At 32.4% G+C, this 10,242-nt stretch overlaps 1 protein-coding gene across 1 annotated transcript; it reads left to right on the plus strand.

The window, feature by feature from the left end:
* The first annotated feature begins 6,416 nt into the window (after positions 1-6,416).
* On the plus strand, positions 6,417-8,832 carry LOC129285487 (isoliquiritigenin 2'-O-methyltransferase-like). Its single transcript, XM_054921227.1, has 4 exons — positions 6,417-6,847; positions 7,396-7,709; positions 8,173-8,237; positions 8,395-8,832. The coding sequence occupies exons 1-4, from the start codon at positions 6,417-6,419 to the stop codon at positions 8,689-8,691; spliced, it is 1,107 nt and encodes a 368-aa protein (XP_054777202.1). The 3' UTR covers positions 8,692-8,832.
* The last annotated feature ends 1,410 nt before the right edge of the window (positions 8,833-10,242 follow it).

A 10,242-nucleotide genomic window follows, 5' to 3' on the forward strand; every position in this document is an offset into this window, starting at 1 on the left:
ACTGAGATTAAGATGCTGATTTCTTTTTAAGTCTGAGTTGCGAGGCTGCGGGCATTAATGATTGGATTTGGGTGGTCCGTGTGAGAACTTGATAAGGGTTTTTTTTTAATTTTTAAAATACCAATCTTATCCCTCCTTTTCACCCACTAGTGACCCATACAAACTCACTTCGGGTTTTGGTTCTTTTTCAGGTTTATAAAACCCGTCTAGTTCCAGACGATCCAACCCGGGTCAATAGCTAATATGGGTTAATTAGTTGACCCAGCCTGCTTTCTTCAACAGGTGACAGTTTGACCGGTCCGACCATCCGGGTCTTTAAACAATTCTTGTTACCAAGATATAGTGTCTAAAATTATAGTGCTCATATCAACCTGTGTGCTCTGAAAATCTTGCCACCCTTTAGGAGTGATGGATTTAGCTACTTGTATAGATTTTATGTATTATAATTATATTATAACAATCGCTGGAGACAGTTGTTACACTTTCTTCAAAAAAAAATTAGGATAATTACTTATCTCTTTGTTATTAATTAAGTGAAAGATGAATATGGTAGGTGCATGTGCTAACGAAACTTTATGATTGTTTTCATACTATATGGCCTGAAATTATATCTTTACTATAATGAGATTAGTATTATTTGTTAGGGGAGATTCTTGATATATCCAAGTTTGGGTAGACTTGAGTCAATATGAGAATTAATTAATTAAGGCCCATACATTTGATAAATTTTGGTTTAATAATTAATATATAATAAAGTGAAAGAACTCAAGTATATTTAAACCATGAGATTTTAAATTAAGATGTGATATTTTTACATGATTCTTCATCACCATTTATCCTGTTATCACGTTTTGGGAAAGTCACTCCCCATTCTTAACACATAATCAGTGTTGCAATTGAAAATGTCATGTGAACAGTGCTCAAAAGCGGAGGTTTTAGCTTTTGGAGCGAAAGCCAACGAAATAGGAGTCACCATCAAAATTTTGAGGAAAATCTTGGAAAACCATTTAAAAGAGATATGGATAGTCTGCGAAATTAGAAATAGGTTCGAGAGTTGATTGAGTGTGGGAAAAGTGTTAGGCACTCCACAACACCTGTTTATGAAAACAGTTACCTAAAGTTAATTATGGTAAATTAATATGGCTTTAAAGTTATTTTAATTATCCCTTTCTTATTCACATGTTTGACATAAAAAATGATAATAATAAAATAAGAATTATTTATTTATTTACAAGGGAGAACTTGACTTAGGAATAAATTTGGAGGCCTATATACCCTGCAACGAATCAAAATTCACATAGTTTGGGATTAAAAGTTTGTTGGTGAAGATATTTTTTTAAAGAGAAATTAATTAAAAATAATCTACTATTTTGTAAATAAAATAATTTCTTAAAATTTTGATATGTATGTTTTAAATAAAAGCCCTAAATGCGTATCCAAAAGAGAATCAGGTTACCCAGGAATGAGAAGAGAAAGAAATTTGAAGGGCAAGGTTCTGTGCCACATGCTATGACTTGTGAATTAGGCGCCGTGGCGCATGCATGCTAAAACGCTTGGGGAAGCCCTCTCTGTGCTATATGTCGAGGCACATGAACACTTTTCTATAGAGATAATTCTCTTGTGCACTTACAAAAATGAGAGAAAAGAGAGAATTTTAAAAGGGCATTTGAAGAGTTATGCTAAGGCTTGAAGAGTTCTACTATTGGGAGTGTTTTGGAGCTCATAAACATCAAAGGTAAGCTTCTTACACCTAAATCCTCCTTTCTTCTTTCATTTTCTTAGTAGTAAAAGTTAAGGTTTGATTGATAATAGTGATTTTTAGTCCATATAGGCTATGGGTCTAAACCCATGGACTTAAATAAAGTTAATGGGACTAGATTGAGCTAATGAAACTTGATATTTATAGAGTTATGATGAATATGTTTAGTTGGGGTAATGTGGTTCCAGTAATGACCATTAAAAGGCTCAATGATGTTAATGAGGGTTAAAGGAAGCTAAGAAACCTTATGGGTATTTTTATATAAATCAAGAATAAATCTTGAGCATTAAAAAATATTGAATTATTAGTGAAAATTAACCCAAATATGGATATTGATGATTTACATTATAAATGCTTATAGAGTGACTATCTTTAGCACCATTCAAGCTTCTTGAAAGCTTTAGGATTGAGTATTTAAGGGGTGAAATCTTTAACCACTCAAAGGTTTGAGGTAACCAGGGGAATTATATCTTGTACTTTTGTGTGTTAATTAGTTTGTTGATTAATATATGATAATTGAATTGTATGAAATCAATTAAAATACAAATGTAGCTTGTTTTGTTTAGAGAGTCTACTATGAAGTGGTGATTTAATATTGTTTAACAATTTTAAAACTTTAGAGTTCAATGATTATTAATGTGTGAGGTCTAATGATTATGAAAATATGAAGTTCAATGAATTTGAGAAATGTGAGTTTAATGACTAGAGATATGTTTGGTGCAATGAAGTCAAAATTTGTGAAGTTCAATGAAAACATAAGTTTAAGGAGTTCAATAAATTTGTGAGTGAGAAATTCAATGAAATAGATAAGTAGAGTTCAATGAATTAATTTGGTATGTATTATATGATTGTCCTATTTATGATTGGGTACAATGATGAGTAAATACTTGCTTGTAATAGTGCATACCTATGCATCACATGATCATGAGAGGCAGGAGTTCACTTATGAAGAGGAGTAAAGAATTAAATCCATGTGGTAAGGCTTTTATCTGAATTGATGGCTTGCCGGATTATTTATATACCTATTTTCCTACTTGGTCAATGAAGAAACTATCTCACTGATTCAACCAGAGACTCGAACCTAGCTAGTTATCTACTGGTTCAATGAGGATGCTAGTTTAGGGAAAATGACACCCTATAATGTGAGAAAATGGAGGAAATCATGTTTCACAAGTGAGTTAGGTAAGCTTTGGCTGGGTAATCCTCTCATAAGTATTTAGGCTAGCGAAGTCCCAAATTATAGACTATCCCATTATAGTATAGCCCATGGTTTCATGTCAGAGGAATAAGAAGGATATAACCAATGTGTAATCATACATGTAGTGAGAAAGGGCATATGGTTTTCTATATTGTGATCCTAATAATGAAAATCATGAATTCAGTCTTCATCCCTTTCGAGTATATGCCATTTGATTGTATGACAAACTCTTTTCTATATGAAAGTTGTTAAAAAGCATTATTTCACAAGTGTGTGCTATTATGCTTGAAAATGTGAATTTATGCTCATGAATGTTTTATATGGTTTAGGAAATTAATTGTACTTTCTACTTGCATTTACATTAATTGACATGTATTAGTATGAGTTAGTTAGACCTTGATTACTGAGTAGTTCTACTCATCCTATTATCTTTAATATTACAGGAAATAGCTTAAGAGGATCATATAGAGAAAAGCAACCAGAGGATTAGGATTACAATCCTATTTAGTAGGCCTCTTTATTTATGAGTCAGTATGTGTATGTGAGAATTGAAACTGCTAACTAGAAATAGTCTATTTTGGTTCTTACTTGCATTATGTGTTTTGTGAGTTGTAAGTGTATTTTAGGCCCTAGGGAGTGAGTTTATAAAATGTGATATCTGGATAGGGCCAAAATACTAATGCAAGTAAGAATTGGGCATATTATGTGTTGATTATGAATTATTTGGTGAAAAAGGTGCTTAAACTCCCCCTTTTGTGTTTGAATTAAAAGGTTGAGTATTGAAATTGTGAATTGTAATGTGTTTGAATTAAGAGGTTGAGTATTGAAATTGTGAATTGTAAGTATTTGATATGATGTGGTACATTGCACAAGTCAGTTTTAGTGTATTGCATGTGGTATAGTAGTGTCAATGGCTATTAGCTTTTGATGAATGAGTTGGACACTTAGCTTTGCGAAAAAGGTTGAAAAAGTACAATTCTTGAAAAGAATGTCCAAATTTTGATTGTATAACAATTTGATTATGAGACCAAAACCATTAGTTAAAACTCACATCAATTGGACATCAAACGAAGGGTTGGGACGTGTTGGAAGTTGCCCTAAAAGCTATCAAATTGACAGCAGAGTTTGCTATCACAGATCATGCAATGTGCTATAGCGTATGGTGCCACAAGCCGTGACACATTGTGCAAAGACGAACACACTACGATGCATGTTCAATGAGCCGTGACGCATGCCCTAATCACTACCAAAAAATGCAAATTAGTGAGAGATCGTCTATTCCTCTCTAAAATACCAAATTAATGAGGAAATTAGTGAGGGATATTGATTTCATAGCTTGATTTAAAATTAGTGAGAAAAATAACAAGGGACTATCAATCCCTCTTTAAAATAAAAAAATTCACGAGCAAAATAGCGAGAGACTACTAATCCTTATTTAAAATAAGAGAATTAGCGAGAAAAATAACTAGAACTGTCAATTCCTCTCTAAAATAAAATAATCAGTAAGGAAAATAGTAAGGGACTGCCAATCCCTCTCTAAAAGAAAATAATTAGCAAGGAATTTGGTGAGAGATTCTATCCCTGGCTAATTACTGCAAATTTAATTATATTTTTAATTATATATTTAATTATTATTATTTAAAAATAAAATTAAATTTAAAAATTAACTAAAATATTCATAATAAAATTATTTAATATTTAATATTTTCTTTATTTTAAGTTTATTTTCATTAATAAAATAACATTTTATTAAAACTATAATATCAATAATAATTTAAATATTTTTAACATATTAATAATTGAACATAAAATTTAATATGTATAAATGTGTGTATTTTTATAATATATTATTAGACATATTTATGTAGTTAAATAATATATATTTAATTTCTCATAAAATGACTGTAGATGCCTTTCAATTTAACTGACAAAGAAGGAGAGCATAAGGTTTAGAAGGTATGAGATTAAGGGTTCAAGTCTTGATTTTGACATAAATATAATAAATATATGACATGGTAAGGAGAAAGTGACATGGCGCAAGGTAGATAATGACATGTCATGAGTTGTTGCACATGTAGCAGGTGATAGGGCACGAGATAATAGGTGACATAATAGTTGACAAGGCATGAGATTGTTGGTGACATGTCACAAGTTGATACACACATAACGAGTGATGTGGCATCACTATTTTTAAATATAGACATATTTAGCGAGGAACTAATTCCTTCCTAAATTATCAAATTTTGAATAGTATTAGTTAGGGATTCAGTAGCGAGAGACTAAATTCCTCATTAATTAGCGAGAAAAATATGACTCCTCGCCAAATTTAGAAAACCCTTTTTTAACTATAAATTTAGCGAGGGACAAAATCCCTCGCTAAAGCTAGGGAAAATGGCATTTAGTGAGGGATTTGTCCCTCGCTAAATTTCATTTTTCTAGTAGTAAATTTTTGCAAAATGATTTTGCTTTCTAATTCTTTTGTGAATGCATTAATATTTGAAATGATCTCATGCTTTTATATAATTGTAAACTTTGATTTGTTCTTTCAAAGTCTTTAAAAATGGTTTTAGTTTTGAAAATTTGAAATCCCAACTTTTCCACCTATTTGTGAACTTGATATTATGTCATTTACCTTAAACTAGTTTCATTAACTATGAACATTTAGAGTTCACAGATTAGAGAAGGAGGACATTATAATAACACAAGAGGGGCTTTTTTTCTTCCAAGTTCCAACACATGACAATGTGGAATCTTTTGAAAATAATATAGGTAAACATAACTTTTAATTCTTATACTTGTGTTTTGCTTTTAATTTCTATCCTTTTTTTCAGTGCTTTAAGTTGCTACACTTTTATTTTTTATTGTTTTATATCTTTCCAAGGTCCCTATACTTTGCTCATAAAATGACCGAAAATAATAAAAAATAAAAGTATAGGAATCTAAAATATTAAAAAAAAGTATAAAAATCAAAAATAAAATATAATAAAGTATATGGATCAAAAGTTATGCTTATCCAAATAATATTTAAATGTGTAGGTTCTATTTGTTCTTAAAAAAAAAAACTAGTAGGGCAGTGAATGCTTATATAGTAAAGTACATGCAATGAGTGTAGGTTCTATTTGCTTTTAAAAAGAAAAAAGAAAAACAAGAAGGGAATTAAATACTTACGTAGCAAAGTACATGCATGCAATAAATTTGGTACAAAATGTCACTGTCTGATCCATAAATATATATATCTGTGTGTACGTGTATTTGACCTTGAGATATAGCAGGCATTAGTCAAAATATTTAAGTGCTCTCTATTTGACTACTTGGCAATTGGCATTAAAATAATGCACAATTAAAGATCCATTTTGTCTATACAAAGGGTAGCGTTGCATGTAAATTGTAAAGCCAAGTGAACAACACCATCCAAAGGCAAAAATAGAGCTTCTTTCTTCATCTTCGTTCCCAAGCAAGATGGGCTCCCATTCCGGTTTCTGTGAGAATAATAATAACCTAAACGTGGCACAGGACAAGGCTTGCCTCTCCGCCATGTTGCTGACGACCAATCAGGTGTATCCAGCTGTCCTGAACGCAGCCATTGAGCTTAACCTCTTTGACATCCTGGCCAATAAGGCCTCGCCACCTGGCTCCTTCATGTCCGCCGCCGAAATCGCGTCCCACCTTCCCTCCCGCCACCTTGACACGCCCGACAGGCTGGAACGCATGCTTCGCCTTCTAGCCAGTTACACCCTCCTCACGTGCTCCTCACGTGACATCCCCGATGGTTCCTCCATCACTGTCTACGGCCTCTCCCCTGTCGGCAAATACTGCGTCACCAATGAAACTGGTGGCTACTTGGCTTCCTTCACCACCTTCCTCTGCTACAAAGCCCTCCTGGAAATTTGGTATCTCTCTATATCTATCTATCTATATATCATGGTATTTAAATCAAATCAAGTTCACTCGCTCAACCAGTTTGATCAAGAGTTTTGAACCAGTTAAAAGATTGGGTTACATACATACATACGTACATACATACATAAATATATATATATATATATATTTCTCTCCTTGTTAAACATGAAAACACATCGTTTTGAGTTAAACATAATTGGGTTGACGCCGGTTCAACAACGATTTGGATAATTGATCGTTGAATCACTACCTCAACGAGTTCAACAACTAATCGAAGCTTCAATACGTCAATAATTATAAAAATAAGTTAAAAAATTTAGATGAGACAAATCTTGGGTATTTTCAAAAAGATATACCTCAACACTCAAGTGTATTTATGTATGTGTGTGTATATATATAAGTATCTATAGATCAATTATTAACGAGGTCTAAAGGATTCGAGTCAAAGTCTTTTTATGAGAGTTGTTCATGCATGTGTAGGCTTTTTATTCTAGTTTTGATGATGTTTGTTTGGATGTGTGTGTGGGGGGGGGTATAGGATGAACTTCAAGGAAGCAGTGATGGATCCAGACGTGGACCTGTTCAAGAAGGTTCATGGGAAGACGAGCTACGAGTACTTCGGGACGGATCCGAAGTTGAACCACATCTTCAACAAAGCTATGGCGGACGTGTGTGCAACGGAGATGAATAGGGTTCTTGAGCTGTACAAAGGGTTTGAGGGAATATCAACGTTGGTCGATGTCGGAGGTGGCAACGGCCAAAACCTCAGACTCATCATCTCCAGATACCCTTCAATCCGTGGACTCAACTTCGATCTTCCCCAAGTCATCCAACATGCACCCCTCATTCCTGGTATGTATATGTGTGTGTATATGTTCCCTGCTTTCTTCTCTTTATTCTTAAATTCTTGAACTCTCCAAACCTGCCACGTTCATGATCCGACTTTTTCCTGTGACCTGTCAACGATCTACACATTAAAGTCAGCATACATATCACATATGTACGTAGACTTAATGGGTCTTTCTTTTGCCTGTTTTATTGGTTATAATACTTTAATTATTAAAAACCGGGTCAACTTGACTGATTGAACAAAAAAAATCATTGAACCAGTTTCTTAACCAGATCAATGGAATATTTTTTTTTATAATCGATAAGATCACATGGTTCGATTATAATTTTATTAACTCTTAAACTAATGTCCATACAAGCTCACTTTACCTTAATAATATTCAAACAACACATAAATATATGTACTCCTTTAAAAGATTATTATTAATATGATAAAACAAATGTATCAATTTTTCATTCCATACAGGGATAGAGCATATTGGGGGAGACATGTTCGTAAACGTTCCCAAGGGTGATGCCGTTATCTTGAAGGTAATTAGCATGATGAACATAATCAACATATGCAGTTTATATATATATATATATATAACCAAATCAACATATACAGTTTATATATATATATATATATAACCAATTGTCTCAAACTGAAGTTCGTTATTTATTTCACTGACAATTTGTTTTAACGTAGGCCGTGTGCCATAACTGGTCGGACGAGAAATGCATAGAGTTTCTGAGAAAGTGTCACGAAGCATTGCCAGAAAATGGGAAGGTGATAGTGGTGGAGTTCATATTACCAGAATCGCCAGAGCCGACGGAAGCATCAAAGTTAGTTTCAACTCTGGACAATCTCATGTTCATCACTGTCGGTGGAAGGGAAAGAACAGAGAAACAGTACGAGACTTTGGGGAAGCGTTCTGGTTTTCCTAGGTTTCAGGTTGCTTGTCGTGCCTTCTCTGCTCTGGGAGTCATGGAGTTCTATAAATAATGGAACCAGTCCAACACCACAATATAATGTTCCCAGAACAAAAAAGTTATGTTTGTCTACAACTACAATAAAATATATCAATGGATGAGAGACCCAAAAAATAAAGTAATTAAGGTTAGTTAATTATCCTGCCACGATGGCTCCAAAACATTGTAGTACACGATCTCATGGTGATGATTATGTAATCCAATAATTATATTGTTTCTGTTTTTTTTTATTTGATACTTGCTGGTTTCGGTGTTATATCTGCAATATTTTTATATTTCCCTCTTCAGTCTTCACTATCGACAATAAGTAGTTGATTGACAACACTATAAGAGTGACGCATAGTTATAGCTATATTAAATTAACTTGTTATCTTTCTAATCACGGATTGAAAGCATTGAATATATTATTCAACGTCAATGATCTCGTAGAGCCTAGTGGCCTGTGATGTAAGCTCTTTTATGTACGTAACCTCATGTTTGTTCATGTCTACTCTTTTAATTGAAAAAAAAAAAATTGAACAAATGGAAAATTCTTATTGATTTGTTAAAAAATATGAGACATTTTTTTAAGAAATAAATATTAAAAAATGTATGACATTTTTAGTATTCTAGAGTATAATTGTTACATTTTTTTTCAAAAGTGATTTCAATAAATAATTCACTTTATATTTATTTAAAAAAATTTATTAAATAAGAGTAAATATAAAAATATAATGTTAGTTTGAAGATAAGTAATTATTTTATTAGGGTGTGAAAGTCAATTAAAAATATTTTATATTTTTAAATAAAAGTGGAATATATTTTAACTTTTTTTTTTTTAAGGGACAAGCATTGAACTCACAACTTCTCACTTAGAGGGGGGGTTGTGCGCCACTGGAGTTCATTCATAGTATATTTTACTACTTTATAAGATGTGTCAATTCAAGAAGAAAGGAGTTAAAATATTTAAAATTGAATAGTATATGTAATGTCAAGGGAGCACCAATTGAAATGGTTGGTCAAGATTGGTTGGGAACCAAGATAGGCACTGAATCTGATCTTTTGGTTTTGTTTTGCCTTTGGACGATGTAACATACCCGAATCCCACCCATACATACTCGCGTGCCACGCACGCACACTCCATGATCTCATTCAACTGTTGATTTAATGATGTAATTAAGATTGCTAATTGTGATATTAAACTAAAATAACATTTGAATTGACAGATTATGCTTTGGATTTTAAATATAAAATCTCATTTAAAATTCATGCATTTGAGATTATTTGTTTATTGTAATAAAATTTTAAAGGAATAAATAGATTAAATAAACTAAGATTCAATACAATCGAAAATGGAAGATTGAGAATGAAAAATAGAAGGGATATAAGAGTGACAAAAGCACGAACAATAAAAACATAGAGAATGAGAGCGGGGGAGACCGTAGAGTGAATTATAATAAGAAGTGAATATAGATATGATCCAAATCTAATTCATAAATTTTCATGATTTTACATGGAAAATTTGATTCAAATCTAGATCCAGATTTTCATGAATCTAAATACAATTTAAAAAGAAAAACTCATA

This window comes from Prosopis cineraria, unplaced genomic scaffold, assembly GCF_029017545.1.
Source record: "Prosopis cineraria cultivar Desert tree isolate PC_DT_omini unplaced genomic scaffold, ASM2901754v1 PC1, whole genome shotgun sequence".
Classification (NCBI taxonomy): domain Eukaryota; kingdom Viridiplantae; phylum Streptophyta; class Magnoliopsida; order Fabales; family Fabaceae; genus Prosopis; species Prosopis cineraria.